At 39.3% G+C, this 17,317-nt stretch overlaps 1 protein-coding gene across 4 annotated transcripts in view; it reads right to left on the bottom strand.

The window, feature by feature from the left end:
- The window catches only part of LOC143035123 (FHF complex subunit HOOK interacting protein 2A-like), a 144,018-nt gene that overhangs the window by 107,387 nt on the left and 19,314 nt on the right, over window positions 1–17,317 (bottom strand). For 3 of the 4 annotated variants that reach the window (XM_076201714.1, XM_076201717.1, XM_076201716.1), the window contains exons 2-3: window positions 17,167–17,240; window positions 8,437–8,600 (exon numbers count right to left, since the gene is read on the bottom strand). In XM_076201714.1, the coding sequence (XP_076057829.1) occupies window positions 8,437–8,562 (126 nt within the window). In that variant the 5' untranslated portion in view covers window positions 8,563–8,600; window positions 17,167–17,240. The remainder of the gene's footprint in view (window positions 1–8,436; window positions 8,601–17,166; window positions 17,241–17,317) is intronic. The other variant, XM_076201715.1, reaches the window with a different exon arrangement.

The following is a 17,317-nucleotide window of genomic DNA, read 5'->3' as shown; positions in this document are numbered from 1 at the left end:
GCTATGTAGTGTAGCGGGTGTGATGTGTTTGTGGTGGCTGCAGCAAGTGTTTGTGTGCCTCTCATGTCGAGGTGGTCCTTGACTTTGAGGACTTTTGTTTCATGGTGTAAATGGTCTGTAGGTGATGTATTTGGGGTAGGTGATAATTTGTGTAAGGTCGTCTGCGTATTGTATTTGGAAGCAATGTGGTGAGGGTCTTGGTATGTCACTTGTGTAAAGGTTGAATAATGTCGGTGATATGATGCTTCCTTGTGGTACTCCACTGTGTAATTTGAATGTTGGTCCTGTATATGTATTTATTTTTATGTTTGATGTTCTGTTGTCTAAGTAGTTGCATATAAGTTTGTTTATGGGGTCTGATAAGTTTATCTGTTGTATTTTGTATTTGAGTCCTTCGTGCCATACTTTATCAAATGCTTTTGAGATGTCTCTTGAAACTATAGTGCATCCTTGTTTTTGTTTTTGGCTGTTGGCGATGTGTTCACTTCATGTATATGTTTTTATATTGTAGTACTGCTACTGATATATGGGCATTTTTATGCATAATTATACAAAAAACTGTATATGTACTCTCTACTGTTCTTGTTTCGTTGTGAAGCACATGCTTTTTCTTAATTTCACAGTTCCACTAATAACTATATAGGCTCTTGTGTCTTAAGGATGTTTTCTATTCATTTAGCGGTTGTTGCTTGCAACACATTAGCGCAGGGGGACCCGCTTGGTTTCGAGTCCAATATTACGACTGGAGGAAGTGGATAGTTTTAGATACTTGGGTGCAAATGTGGCAGGAAAAGGTGGAGTGAAGGTGGAGGTAGAATGTAGATTGAGAGAAGCAAGTAAATGCCTTGGTGGATTAAAGAGTGTTATGAGGAATAGACATTTGGGAAGAATGGATGCTAAGAGGAGACTGTATGAAGGAGTGATTGTGCCAACAGCACTGTATGAGGCAGAAACATGGAACATAAGAGAGGAAGAGAGAAGGAGTTTGAATGTGTTTGAGATGAGGTGTCTGAGAAGTATGATGGGGGTTACTAGGCTAGATAGAGTGAGAAATGAGGAGGTAAGGAGAAGAACAGGGGTGGAAAGGGAGTTGGGTGATAGGGTTGATGAAAGAGTATTAGGATGGTTTGGACACATGGAAAGAATGAGTGAAGAAAGACTAGTAAAAGAGGTATGGAAGGCAGATGTGGAGGGAGTGAACATGAGGGGACGTCCTAGGATGAGGTGGATGGATGGGGTGAAGGGGGCTTTGGGGAAGAGGGGAATGTCTGTTGAGGAAGGACGGGAGAAGATAGAAGACAGGGGTGAATGGAGAATGGTTGTATATGGATGATGTTGTGATGCATGAGGTGGAATGGGCAGGGGGGGTTGGGAGGTGAGGTAGTATGTGTGAGCAAAATTTGACGCAGCCCGAAGGGATTCCTCCCCGTCTTCTCCTTTTATGCATGGGGGGACGGAGAGGGGGGGGTCGCCGATTTAATGAAGCAGCCTTGCTGTGGATGTGCTGTGTCTTGCGACACTGCTTCTGACCCAGGGCAGTGGACAAGGTGCAGGGATGACCTGTCATCCAGGAGGTGCTAAGATAAGAGGGAGGGTGGAGGGGTGTGGAGTGTATTCAGGGATGGAATGGGTGGGAATGATTTTATGCCTTTTCCTTTTTGGCTACCTCCCTTGTAAGGGGGAAAAACCCTTGGTATATGTATGTATGAATTTTAAAATCCAGCGACCCTATCAAGAAGACACTGTTACTACACTATAAATGTTGTTTGACGAGTTAAACACCATATGAGGATGGAGCCTTTATTTGTACGACGTTTCGCTTATTACAGCTTTTTCAAGTACAAGTTGAGATACAAATGCTTGAGATTAAATAAGGGGAAAGGAGGGAACGGGGAAAGAAAAGAAGAAGGGGGGCGGGGATTGAACACTGGGAAAGGATGAGAATGCTGGCCCAAACCTCCGTGGGCAAAATGTCCACAAAGGGTGGTTTAAATATTTAAAATTTTGCTGGCCATGGGCATTAGGGGAATTATGTGAGGCGAGATGTTAAACATGCCCCTGTTTTGCCCACGGAGGTTTGGGCCAGCATTCTCATCCTTTCCCAGTGTTCAATCCCCGTCCCCCCTTTCTCCTCCTCCTCCTCCTCTTCCTTTCCCCTTCTTCTTTTCTTTCCCCGTTCCCTCCTTTCCCCTTATTTAATCTCAAGCATTTGTATCTCAACTTGTACTTGAAAAAGCTGTAATAAGCGAAACGTTGTACAAATAAAGGCTCCGTCCTCATATGGTGTTTAACTCGTCAATCTTGTCGGCAACAGCCACTTTCATGAAAAATAAATGTTGTTGTTTGATAATAGTGATATTGAGAACGCCAATAATGTTTTATATGAATTTTGGGTTAAAAGAAATGTTAAAGAAGAAATATTAATCTCTTCTTAGAGAATTAGAATTAATGTAAAAGTGAATAAGCTTAACATATTTTTGTAACAAAAGTCATATAAAGGATTGAATATTTATATAGATATTTAACCTAAGCTAACCTAACCGAACAGAACCTAATTTAGTTAATTCAGTTAAAACCTAACCTATGGTGACAATTGACGAATGAGTCACGAAATCTATAAGTGGTCCGATTCAGCCAGTGCCAGCGAGGGCCAAATGAGCCATGAAAATTAACATAATTTCTGATTGTTAGTGTGTTATGTATAGGGCCTATAGTACTTAAAGAAAAATTCGTCCCACCCCCATTTTTAATCATGTGTTCTATTTTTCTGTATAGGTCATGGATCGCTTCCTAAGTCCCCACAAGAGGCAACGAGTTAATGATGACGATCATGAACCATGTTCTTCTCGTTCCACTGAAAATCCGGAGTTGGAAGAGAATGTGGATGATGACAGTACCCAGAAAATACAAGACGTCCTCCAGGGCCAAACGACATCAGCCTGCTGCCAGATAGTGAGCCTACCTGTCCTGATTTGAAGAAATATCCTTCACATATGCAAGGTGGTCAGACAAGATCATTCAATAAACGATGGTACCAACAATATTCTTGGCTTGAATATTCCGTGGTCAAAGATGCAGCTTACTGTTTTGCGTGTCGTCATTTTATAACTTCCAATCTTGGTTGAGCTGAACAATCATTCACCCACAACAGATTCAAGAATTGGAAGAAGGCAACCATGTCTCTGAAGGCTCATGATACTTCAGCTTGTCATAAATTTGCGATGCAAGCTTGGGGAGAATTCAAATTGCAGAAAGTTACAGGGGCAACAATTTATCAAGCCATTGATGCCGGGCATGACAAGACAGTGGCGGAAAATCGGCGGTACATTAGAGCAGTTATTGATGTACTTCTCTATACAGCATGTCAAAATGTTGCCCAGAGAGGGCACAGAGAAGGGGTTGAATCCGACAATCGAGGAAACTTTTTGGAATTACTTAATGTGCTAGCCAAATATGATCATACAGTTGCAAAAAAAGTTAACGGTCCGGGGAATGCAAAATATACTCACCACGATATACAGAATGAATTATTTGAAATAATGGCAGGTATGATCAGAAAGGAGATAAGTGATGAGGTGAAACAAGCAGAGCACTTTGCCATCATGGTGGACGAAACGAAGGATATAGCGAAGAAGGAGCAGATCTCTATTGTTGTGAGGTATCTCCATGATCAGGAGCTTCATGAAGAATTCTTGGATTTCACACCAGCTGAAGGCCTTGATGCAGAATCGTTACTCCAGAAGATAAAAGAAACTTTAGCCAAATGTAAAATTGACCACAGTACCTGTGTCGGTCAGTGCTATGATGGAGTGGCAGTTATGTCGGGTTGCATCAGTGGGGTCCAAGAAAGATTCAGAAGAGACGTTTCACAGGCTGCATACATCCACTGCTATGCTCATAGGCTAAACCTCGTTTTAGTTGACGTAAACAATATAAGGTCAATCTCTGAGTTTTTCGGCACAATCCAATCACTGTACAACTTTTTCTCCTCGTCGGTGGTGCATCAGGAATTTCTAAAATTCCAAAAGGAGCTGAACCCAGAAAGACCACATATAGAACTCAAACGGTTATCGGACACCAGATGGGCATGCCAACACTCATCCTGCCAAGCTGTTAAAAGGACCTTACCTGCCATCGTTGCAACCCTTAAACATCTAATAGAAGGGGAAAATGTGGACAGGGCCAGTGGAGCAAGGTCACTCGCTGCCCTTCTGGATCACCATTTTGTGACGAATCTGGTGTTCATGGAGAGTTTGCTGCATTTGACGAAAACCTTGTCAGATCAACTCCAGTCCCCCGATCTCCAGCTTGCCTCAGCAGTTGATTTGGTTGAAGCGGTGATGTCTAGTCTCACAGAGATTAGAAACGAAGAGAGCTGGGAGCAACTACGAAATCATGCTGAAGAATTGTGCCAGACTGTAGGGATTCGCAGACAACTTGTGCATCAGAGGCGAAGGGCAACCCCACAATACTTGGATGAGTTTGTCATAACATCCGGCATAGGACAAGATGATGATTCGAATGACTCCGATGTTATCAAGAGATGGATTTACTACTCCGTGATAGACAAATTTCTCGGTGAGTTGAAAAGAAGGTTTTCTGGCGATGCATGTCAGGTACTTATTGGAGTATCTGCCCTCAACCCCAATCATCCAACCTTTTTGAACAAGGAAAAGCTATCAGGAATGGCTGCAAATTACGGGGTGGAGGACAAAGATCTATCCGTAGAGCTGCACCAACTAAGAAGGTTGATTGCCAGAAAGCAGGGGCAGGGAATGGAAGTGGACACACCTATGCAACTTGCCATCATGCTCCAACCGTACAAAGATGCATTCATAGATTTGTTTAAGCTAGTGCGTATAAGTGTTACTCTTCCAGTTAACTCAGCATCATGTGAAAGAAGCTTTTCGTGCCTAAAGCAACTGAAAACCTACTTGCATAACAGTAGCGGGGACAAACGTACCAGTAATCTTGGAGTATTAAACATCAATTCCCAAAGAGCAAAGATGTTAGACAGGGATGTGATTATCAATGCATTTGCTGCCAACCATAGGAATAGGAGTATCATTTTAAAGTAGGTGGAACCAGGGCTGTGGAGTCAGAACACAAAACCTTCGGCTCCGACTCCTCTATTTTTGGCACCTCCGACTCCGACTCCTCTATTTTTGGCACCTCCGACTCCGATCCCTCTATTTTTGGCACCTCCGACTCCGACTCTATTTTTGGCACCACCGACTCCGACTCCTCTTCATGTAATTAACTGATTATGGCCTACATATTTTATAAAGCCTATACAACACACATATGCTCCAATCTTGAGTAGACTTATATCATTATAACTGGTTTATATCAAAGAATAAAGATATGTTATATTGTGGCTTTCCTATCTTTGACCTCTTCATTAATACTTTATAACTGAAGTAGAGACAAAATTTATGAAAGGATATTGAAGAAAATTCAGTAAAAAAAAATAGTCTATAATGTTAGGCATTTGGCATAATATATATCTTTGCAAATAAGTGATAAGTACATTTCAAAAACAAAAATATTGTACTTTATAACAAAAGTCGAAATATAACCTTTGTAAAAGATATGCAAACCTAATAATAAAAAATACATATAATGAAAGATTTTTTTTACATATATAGTTTTGCAAATAAAAATAAAATAAAATACTTTACAAAAAGAAGTTTAGGCAAATTTTTTGAAAGAAAACAGTAAATATAGAGAAAATTATGATAAAAAATATAATGTATGACTTTTTACATATATAGCTTTTTCTATGAAAGAATAAAGACATCATATGATGATTTTTTTTTTCATTACAGCCATAATCAAAAGTTACAACTAAAAAGATTTTTATGTTTTATTAAAGAAATCATGGTTGCCCTAAGAAATGAAAATAAAGTTCAATTGGAGTTAAGGTTCTTCTTACATGACCTAATACATTGTTCTTAAAAATAGAAATTACTGACACAAGTACCTCTTGGTTTAACTACATACTGGTACTGCTATGCGATTATTGCGATGGACATTACTCTGGTTCTGGAACCAATCTTATCGATACGAGTACAATACATACAGCTGAACATGTTTGAAACGTGAAACTTTTTTTTTTTTTTAACTTTAAATATCCTTATTTCAATCATTCAACGTTAAAAAGTATAGAGGGGAAAATAAAAGAAGGGGAAAGGAGAGAAGAGATGGTATTATTGCATTAGTCTACAGTTGAAATCATAATTATCCTACAGTTTGGCAACACAGCAGAAGGAGAAACCACCAAACTGATGGAGTGATGGAAACGATGCATATGGAACTTGACAGGAATATTACAGCTCCTGTGACTGTGTGTCAACAGAAGGTGTAAAATGGAGGTGTTTTTTTAATTTATTCAATTAATACTTTGGATGTTTATTGGTTTATGTATAAATTTGAAAGCCAGCATTGCACAAGGATGTTACGGGGTTTAGTGTAATGACCACGAAGATAAGACGATGAGATTTATTACATTTTATAAAATGATGTTTTTTTTATATAATCTACTTATAAGGAGTGTGCACTGCATAACTCTACAGACTAAACTAAGGCCTTATAAAGTGTAAATTTAACTGGAGTCGGAGTCAGTATATTTTTACCGACTCCGACTCCAGTGACACCATAATTGCTTCCGATTCCGACTCCACAGCCCTGGGTGGAACAATGTATTTCCCGAGATATATCATCGTAAGTTTCTCTCTTTTTTTTTCTTTTTTTTGATCTGTTTATGGTTGAAATCCATGAAATGTCAAAACATCAAGGATTTACTGGCTTTTTCATATGAAGGACACTGAATGAAGAAAACATGTATTTCTATGTTTTTAAAAATATTCTTAAGGAACAACTTGCAATTAAGTTTAGCAAGAGGATTACATTTTTGTTATTGAAATATGTAAATAGTTTCTAGGGAAATGCTTATGTTTCAAAAGTTTGTTCAGCTATACAGTATATGAATTTCATTTTCATTCATATAAATGTTTTACAAAACGTAAAACCTTTTTGTTTTTGTTTTTATTTCAATCTTTGTCTATTCGACAATTGAAGAAATATAGCCTACTTCAAGTAATGTTTCATGAAGCAATTTACACAGATGTATATGCTACATGGGTTAAAAGGGTGATCAGATGCCAGGACCCACAATACTATATAAGAAGCTTTTGAATTTCCACATTGGCCCTGAATTTCCTATGGCATGTACTGCATGATGAATTGGTCACGGTAAAAATTAACAGACAATAATACCCCATTCATAGACATTTAATCCAGCACAAGAAACCCTAGTCACAGCATGCAGCGCATGTAGAGGGGGTTTTGATTACAATCCTGCCCAAAGTACCGTGTAATTTTTTGCAACCTAAGTGGAATAGCAGCTCGGTGAAGTGATAATAATAGAGCTCCAGCAGTGGGTTTGGAATCTCGATATACCTCACTTGAACAATAGATAAGTGAGGTTAGAAAATCAACTTGTTTACCGGGATCAAAACAGCATGGTATGCCTCCCATGTTCAGATGTTCGTGAATGATCATCTAAGTTTATTTTCTGAGACCACCTCCTCAGCCCCCCCAAAAAAATCCTAGCAGAGCTCCCGTCAGGGCGGTGCCCCTGGACCCCACCAAGGACCCTAGGCCGGCCCCTTTGACCCCCATGCCGGACCTTGGACTACGCCTTTTGGATTGCCGCTAACGCGGAAATTATATTACTATTAGCCCCCCCAAAAATTTGCTCAGCCCCCCCTTAGCCTCCCCAACTAAAAATTCCTGGCGCCGCCGCTGGTCCAGCTATGTCCCGCTGAAGCGAAGACCTCACCTCTGTCCAGTACCTGATTCAACCGAAAGCTCATATTTTAAATTTTGTGTAATGTTTTTCGTTATAATAACACCATGGACCTTGGAAGCCTTGTGTTTGACCTCCCTTTAAGATACAAACAAACTATTCGGAAAACTGAGAAAATCACTAAGAAGATAGTGGATATTGAATTGGCTCTGGTCTTCAATCGAACATGTCTACAAGAAAACTTACTGCTCATTTATACTAATATATATATGTACATGTATATGTGTATATATATATATATATACATATACCTGAAATATCTAACAATACAATCTGAAGTATTCAACAATAATTATGAGCTCTGCTAAGCCTCATATATGTACTAATTCTACACTCCACTTCAGGAAAGTGTAATAATTGGACAACTCAGCATATTTTTGAGGATCTAAATATATCTATTTGCTTTCTACACCAATACAGGAAGAATATCCATGTGATAATTCATCTAAATAATAGTACATTCTTATGAAGTTCAGAATACTATACTATTGTAATTTGTGTATAGCATTACATGAAACTGAAGCATTACCCTAAAAATTATTTTAACTGCAATTCCATTAACTTACTACATCTGCAGCTGCCTGTAGCGCACTATTCAGTCTGGATAACATATCTGTCTTCTTCTTCCTAGCTTTTATGCTTTGACATAGTAAATCACTGGCAACAAAGCCAAATATCCCACTGCAAGACATTTGCTAAGTTATACACAGTTTGTTGTCTCCTTCTCCATCTGTAATAAAAAGCTATTGACAGAATGCAAAAACAAATATTCAAATTATTATTTTCCTTTTTAATACCCTACTACAAAACAAAAATAAACAAATAAATTGGATTGATAATAAAAAAAATAACAATAATAATGTTGGGTAAAACTAAAAGTAATCATAAGGTAATCCTAACCATTACACAATACATACCACCATCTTCACACCACCACCCAATCACATGAGCATGAAAAAAATTTCATATACATTACTAACAAGAGTTCTGGTTAATCTGCATTCTAAGAGGATCCTCAGGCATCCCCCACTACCAACATACAACTTAGAAACCAAGCTAAACTGAACTGAGTACACTTAAGCAGACTCTGTTGCAGCCACTACACAACATTCAGGATATAGAAACACAGATTAGGGAACACAACAAATGAAAAAATTATTTTGCCAATTCGTCTCACAGACATTTTCGAAGACAGCACAGTACTCAGTCAAATCTAAATATAACTGGAAATCAAGAATAAAGATCAAGTTGGAACTAAACATGAAATTGAGATTGAGTATGATATACTGAAGAGTAGGAGAAGGGACCCAATGAGCAGCAACCAAATTGATCCCCAATGGAAGAAGAAGAAGAAGAAGAAGAAGAAAAAAAAAAGGGGGGGGGGGCTGATAAGACTGCAGTGTTCAGATCAATGAAAGGAATGGAAATGACATATCTTTTGGTTTGGGAAAGTCATTAGGAAAAAATGAGAAAGGCTACATGTCTGAAGGTTATCAAGAAACATTTTTCTGTATAGATGCATCAACTCATGAAACACCTTAAAAGAGGACACCATCATATTCATATCCAAAAATGAATAAAAGGCCAAGTTTGTATGCTAAAGAAAAAATGGGACCTCATGAGCATAGTTCCTTTCCTGGACAATATATCCCAATTAGGTAAATACATAATATCTGAGGTGGAAGATCTTTATCTTAGCTGTTAATCTCCACTCATATTATTGGAGACAGTATTGTTGTATCATACAGGTTATAAAGGAGATATTCAAGGAGGACAACATAAAGGAGGTATAGTAGAAATTAAAAGTGATCAGTATTCTTCTTTAAGTGGAGACAAGTCTCCAGTCCTTTAAAGAATATATCATCCTGGTCCATAGGAGTGTCACTAGTCCATTAAATATTGATTACACAAAGCTTATGATGTCAATACCCTATGGGGACTGGGGTGGAGATCCCCTGGTGCCTGAAAGAGCGACTGATTTCCACCACAACTGTCACAACCCACTAATGTTATGGCCACACTAACAACAAAACTTTTCTTTCACAAAAATCATTCATCTTTTCAATCTTAGTCTTTTGAGGTACAACCACTCCTCATTTAACGACGACAATTGGGACCAGCGCGCCGTTGTTAACCGAATTGGTCGTTAAGCGAAAGTGTATACATATACGTACATGTACTGTATGTACAATGTCCAGCAATACATGTATCTTTATTTTCGTGTATTTTCCCTCTTTTATACAGTACATTAAAGCTTTATTTACTGTTTATTTACGGTGGTTAGGTTCCTGAAATTACTGTATATGACCAAATCCGCGTATGCTGACATTCCATATTGAATACCGGGGTATTTTTTCAGTTTCGACCATGGGCGCAATATGGCAATAGAAAATTAATATTAATTTTGTAAATTAAAATGTATCAACGTAATATGCAATTTTGTGGGCGGAAATGAAAGTAAAAAATACCATGCTACAAGAAAATATGCTAATGAACAAAGTCGGTAGCATAGGATCGGGACGCCATCTTGTCGTCTGCCAACGTCTCTCACGACGACGACAACGAGGACGAGCCGGATGACATTTAATCTGCAGGTAATGATTTATCAAACACAGGTTAGGTTAGTTTAGTTTAGGTTAGACAAATTTATCATCCTTTCATTTCTTCGACATCGGCATCTAATAGATGCCGATGTCTAATGGAATGGTACACCATGTTTGTTATGGTGTACCATTCGTCCGACATGACTTTGTTACTTACGAAATTTGTTTTAGCACCTTTTTTTTTCCGCTCACAAAATTGCATATTACGTTGATACATTATAATTTACAAAATTGATAATTAATTTTCTATTGCTATATTGCGCCCTTGGTCGAAACTAAAAATTTACCACTACCGGTATATACTGTACCCCAGGTAGTTTTTTCAGCTTGCAGGATGGTAATGTAGACCTAAGCTTCAGAACACTTTACCTCACAGGTAATATCCACCGTACAAGTTCATTTATAACATCATACAAATTTGCCTCAGCCAACTTAATTATCGTACACGACGTCGTAACTTCGGGAGATTTACGTTAAACGAATGTCATAAAGCCCATCATTACTCCGAGTTGTCGTTAACCGAGTAGATCATTAAATGAGGAGTGGGTGTAGTTCTATGCATAAGTTTCAGTGAGGTGATAAGACTTAAAAGATTTTGTGGCCAAAGAAAGGCAAGCTTCAATCAATCAATCAATTAATTTGTTGTCCCTGATCCCTCAGCAACAGCCATTGGGCAGGCAGGAAAAAATATTGTGTAAGCAAGTGCCAGCTGCTGACAAGTCTATCGAAATAAAACACTATGTGAGGATGGAGCCTTTATTAGTCCAACATTTTGCTTGTTACAGCTTTTTCAATTACTTGAAAAAGTTGTAACAAGCAAAATTTCATACTAATAAAAGCTCCATCCTTACATGGTGTTTATTTCTATAAAAGATATTGTGTTATTCTTTGTGAATTGTTAATGCGGGGCAGTGTAGTATAAGATATTCATTGTCTTCTGTTTGGCAGTTGCATTTGGGGCAGGGCTATTTATTCCATGCTGGTATTCTGCTAGAGTTGAATGGTTCTTGCTTCTCCAGACAATAATGAATCAAAATCACACCCAACAGTAAAAATAACATAGCCAAACCCTTCCACTGGAAAAGAACCCTAAAATCAAGGCTTCACTCATATGACCTTCAGGCCACATGTCTAAAGATCTGACAGTAAATATCAACTAGAAAATAAACCTGGTAAGATCAATCACAAGCAAAGTCTTTGAACAACAGATGGAAACTCTGATCATAATCTACAAACAATTCCTAATAACCACACTTGAATACAGTTCCATAACTTGGTTCTCATAAATTTGGAAAACATAACACACTATCCAAACTGTTGAAGTTAAAGCATTGACAACAGTAACAGGATGCATGCACCAACACCATCCCAGCAGTACACCTGCAATCAGAAACCAAAACCCCTACATGTAAATATGGTATAACATCATACAAACACAAACGGCTTAATGGGAAAAAAAGAAAAAAGAAACAGAAAAAAATCCACCAATGTTAATACATCCAAACAAAAACACATTCACAACCAGATCACAAAACAAGCTCTTCAAAATAGACCTACAAACTCAATACTCCACTAAATCCCACCCCCAATATCAGTCCTACAGAATAATTCCTCTCAAGAGAAGCAAGAACCATACTAGCATTCTTGCAATTGGGACATCATCCAGCTCTAAGACAGAACTGTCCTTGATGCAACCATCAAACAGGCTGTCCTTGATGCAACCATCAAACAGGCTGTCCTTGATGCAACCATCAAACAGGCTGTCCTTGATGCAACCATCAAACAGAGAACACTGAACATCTCATTGTACACTGCCCTGCACTATCAAAAAAATAAAGAAAAGAGGGATAAAAATAAATAAGGAATAAATAAATGATGATAACAATAAATAAATAATAATAATGAATAAAAATATTAATTCTTAAAATACATATATACATACATACATACATATACCAAGGCTTTTTCCCTCTTACAAGGGAGGTGTTTTGTTGTTGTTTGCCCTTCAAGTCGAAGATGGCCATGATATTGCTTTTTTTTTTTTTTTTTAACCATTCCCACTCATTCCATCCCCAATACTAGCTCCACCCTCTACCCTCCCTCTTATCTTAGTATCTCCTGGATGACAGGTCATCAGTGCATCTTGTCCACTGCCCTGGGTCAGAAGCAGTGTCGCAAGACACAGCACATCCACAGCAAGGCCTCTTCATTAATTCGGCGAACACCCCTCTCCATCACCCCATGCAGAAAAGTAGAAGACGGGGAGAAATCCCTTTGGGCTGTGTCAAATTTTTCTCACACATACTACCCCCACCCATTCCACCTCATGCATCACAACACCATCCATATACAACCATTTTCCATTCACCTGTCTTTTGTCCTCTCCCATCCTTCCTCAACAGATATTCCCCTCTTCCCCAAAGCCCCCTTTACCCCATTCATCCAAGGTCACCCCCTCATGTTCACTCCCTCCACATCTGCCTTCCATACCTCTTTTACTAATCTTTCTTCACTCATTCTTTTCATGTGTCCAAACCATCCTAATACTCTTTCATCCACCCTATCTCCCAACTCCCTTACCACCCCTGTTCTCCTCCTTATTTCTCAATCTATCTAGCCTAGTAACCCCTATCATACTTCTCAGACACCTCATCTCAAACACATTCAAACTCCTTCTCTCTTCCTCTCTCATGCTCCATGTTTCTGCCCCATACAGTGCTGCCAGCACAATCACTCCTTCAAACAAATTCCTCTTAGCATCCATTCCCAAATGTCTATTTCTCATTACAATTTTTAATCCACCAAGGCATTTACTCGCTTCTCTCAATCTACATTCTACCTCCACCTCTACTCCTCCCTTTCCTGCCACATTCGCACCCAAGTATCTAAAAATATCCACATCCTCCAGTCTCTCTTCCTTAACCACTTCACTACGGGACTTAAATCTCGCGGGCAGCAGCCAATGCCAGCCGTATGACGTGTCGTAATAATACTCGCATCATAAAATATAGTCACGGCTTATATCGATCGTTCTATCTTTCACCCGTGAATTTTGAAAACCACAGAGAATGGGATTAAGGGCAGATTAGGGAGAATGTAAAAACACAGGGGCGACTACAATAAATATAGTCAAGACGCCGATATGGCAGCGTCACGAATCCACTTGTTCCTCATGACGCCTACGTGTGCGGCACCGTATGGAAGGGTTTAATGTTCACTTCCAGTCAACTGCCACTATCACCCTTTGTACATCTCATCACCTTACTCTTACCCATATTTATCTTCAACTTCCTTCTTTCACACACTCTCCAAAATTCTGTCACTAACTTCCTCAATTCCTCCTCTGATCCTGCCACAAGTGCAGTGTCGTCCACATACAACAACTGGCTCACCTCCCACTTTTCTTCATTTTCTTTAACCATCTCCAATCCCTGACTCACCACCATTGCATTTACCTCTTGCACCACCCCATCCGTGCCAGGGCGACATAACACATCTCTGATGAAGGTCACCTTTACCTCAAACCACTCACTCTCTCCATTTCTAATCCTGACACACACTCTACTGCTCTCTTAACCCCTTCCATACGGTGCCGCACATGTAGGCGTTATGAGGAGCAAGTGGATTCGCGACACTGCCATATCGGCGTCTTGATTATAATTATTGTAGTCGCCCCTGTGTTTTTACATTCTCCCAAATGTGCCCTGAATCCCATTCTCTGTGGTTTTCAAAATTCGCTGGTGAAAGAGAGAACGATCGATATAAGCGGTGACTATATTTTATGATGCGAGTATTATTACGACACGTCATACGGCTGGCATTGGCTGCTGCCCGCGAGATTTAAGTCCCGTACTGAAGTGGTTAAAAACTCTTGACAGCTCCTATAAGCTTTCCTCCTATCCCGTATATCTCAAAACCTCCTATAATTATCTTCCTGTCTACCCTGTCATAAGCATTTTCCAGATCCATAAAAGCCCAAAATACATCCTTACCTTTTCCTATAGCTTTCTCACATATCTGTCTTACCACAAAGATCTGATCTACACAACCTCTACCCATCCTAAATCCACACTGTTCCTCACCAATTACTCTCTCTGTTCCTCTCCTAATCCTCTCAATCAAGATCCTCCCATACGCCTTCTGAACTACACTTAACAAGCTAATCCCTCTGAAACTACTACACTCACACTTGTTTCCTTTTCCCTTGTAAAGTGGAACTATACAGGCACTCCTCCAGTCCTCCGGCACTCTACCCTCTCTCAAACAAACATTAAATAACCTCACTAGCCAATCCACCATCACTCTACCTCCATTTTTTACACATTCTGCATGGCATCCATCCAGACCAGGTGCCTTACCTACTCTCGTCATCTCAACAACTGCCTTCACTTCATCCTTCCGTATTTCTCCTCCATTTTCCTCATTCATCACTGTCATTTTCTTAGCACTTCCCACTGCACCTATGTTTCCCTCCCTATCCTCCTTCACATTTAGCAACTCCCTAAAATACTCTGCCCATCTTCCTCTTACTGCCTTCTCTTCCATTATCATCTCTCCATCTGCACCTTTTAGCTTTTCTTCTCTACTTGATTCACCTAATCTTCCTCTCTTAATTTCTTTCCAAAACATCTTTTTATTACTTTCAAAATTTTCTGTCATATTCTTACCCCATTTCACATCTGCTCTCCTCTTTGCCTCCTTTATCTTGTGCTTTACTTCTCTTTTCTTTGTACCTCTCATATGACTCACTCATCCTATTTTGTGACCAATCTGTGAAAGCATGCTTCTTCTCTTCTACAGCCTTCTTTGTTTCCTCATCCTACCACTCACTACCCTTCCTTCTATTTCCTCCCATCCTTCTTGTTCCACACACCATCTTTGCACACCTTGTGACTCCCTCCTTGAACCATCCCCATTCCTCTTACACTCCTAGTTCTACTCTATCCTTTACTCCCTCTCACTCCTCTCTCAGCTTCTTCTTGTACTCCTTCTCCTTTTCCTTCTCATTTAAACAGTTCACTCTAAGTACCTCCCTACCTTTTGTCCTTTTCCTCTTTCTCCATCTATCCTCCACTCTCAATTTACCTTCCACCAAAAAATTATCAGATATTCCCCACACTCTCCCCCCTTAGAACATGTACATCCTTAACTCTTCCTATTATACTCCTATCTACCACTAAATAGTCCATTAACGCTCTATCTACCATCCTTCCATCCACCACCCTCTCCCATGTGTACTTACACTTTACTTTCTTCTGAAATACTGTATTTGCTATCATCAACTCTCTTTCAAGACACATCTCCACCATCAACTCTCCACTATGATTCTTTCCTGAAACTCCACATTTCCCAACCATTCCATCTATTGGTTCATTCCCTACCCTAGCATTAAGGTCTCCAAATACTACTATATTGACATTCCTCCCTAATCCCTTTATGCACTCATTTAAATCTATCCAAAAAAGTCTCCCTTTCTTCTACATTCTTCTCACTACCAGGCCCATATACACATACAAAAATCCACATCTCCTTTCCCAGTTTCACCTTCATCCACATTATCCTTGAGGAAACCTCCTTCCACTCCACTACATGTTTACCTATCTCTTCACTTACTAGTATAGCCACCCCTTCTCTCCCTCACCCTCTCTTCACTCCTGATAACCTCCCAAATACACTCCCAAACTCACTCCCGCCCCTCCCTCTCAACTTAGTTTCACTCAAAGCCAACACATCCATCTTTCTTCTCACAAACATACTACCTATCTCTTCCCTTTTACTCTCATCTGTACCACATCCACACACATTAAAAGACCCAAACCTTAGGGTACTGGTTGGAAAACTCCTAGACCCTCTTATGCCTTTACTTTTTTTTAGGAATGTCCCCTGTGGGGCTACAGGGAGAAGGATGCCTAGTCCCAATCCCCATCCCATTTTTCTCGCCTCTTACTATCCAAGTGGGAATACTTGGTGGTAGCATTCTTTTCCCCCACCACAGGGTAGGCAAAACATGGAAATGAATATTCAGAGAAATGGTACAGGACAGCAACCAGAGGTTGGGGGACAGCATAACAGAGGGACAGTAGCAGTATAATAAAAGTGTCATCATTTCTCTGTGAGCAGAGTCCTCCTCTATCACAGACAAAATTATGTGTGGCTCTGTTCCATAGGGCACCCCATATAGACCCTAAAGTATCAACTGCATGCTACTTTGCCACAACAACATGCAGCCAATACCCTAGACGGTGAATTCTTAAAATGAAGACATATTTTAGGTTGGAATGCTTCAACATCACATAATTCCCTATGGACCAAAATAAAGCAGAAGTTCCACAATTTCTATTCTACAAATTCCTCCAAAACACTAAAATCACACAAAACATGTTGCTTTCTCTCTTGAATCCTAATATATTTATTGAAAAATAAAGTAATTTCACTGCTGATAAAGAATCCAAACAATAATGTAAACACAAGTACCTTGTATTTATCTAATCGCATTATGCAGAAAAGAAGTTATGCTCATGGGTCCTGTCCCTTTTTCGCCAACATCTTATCTAGTTTTAAATTCACTCACAGCTTTTGTATTGACGGAAAATAGCAATCATAGAGAACATATGCTTCAACAACAATCTGCCAAGAAATGAAATGTCACCCTAATATGATCATTCATACACAAATAATTGACAATCATGCTACCTTGGAGAATTTGGATGCATCTTCTGTTTTCCATGCACACGGTGTAGAATTCAAATACCATCAACAATACAAAACTGAAAATAAAAAGGGAAAGTTTGTGACAAGGTGCAAAATAAAATTATTCATTTTAGTCCAAAAACTTGTACAAATC

This window comes from Oratosquilla oratoria, chromosome 18, assembly GCF_046742065.1.
Source record: "Oratosquilla oratoria isolate Oo_2021 chromosome 18, ASM4674206v1, whole genome shotgun sequence".
Taxonomy (NCBI): Eukaryota; Metazoa; Arthropoda; class Malacostraca; order Stomatopoda; family Squillidae; genus Oratosquilla; species Oratosquilla oratoria.
This window is presented reverse-complemented; position numbering and strand designations above follow the sequence as displayed.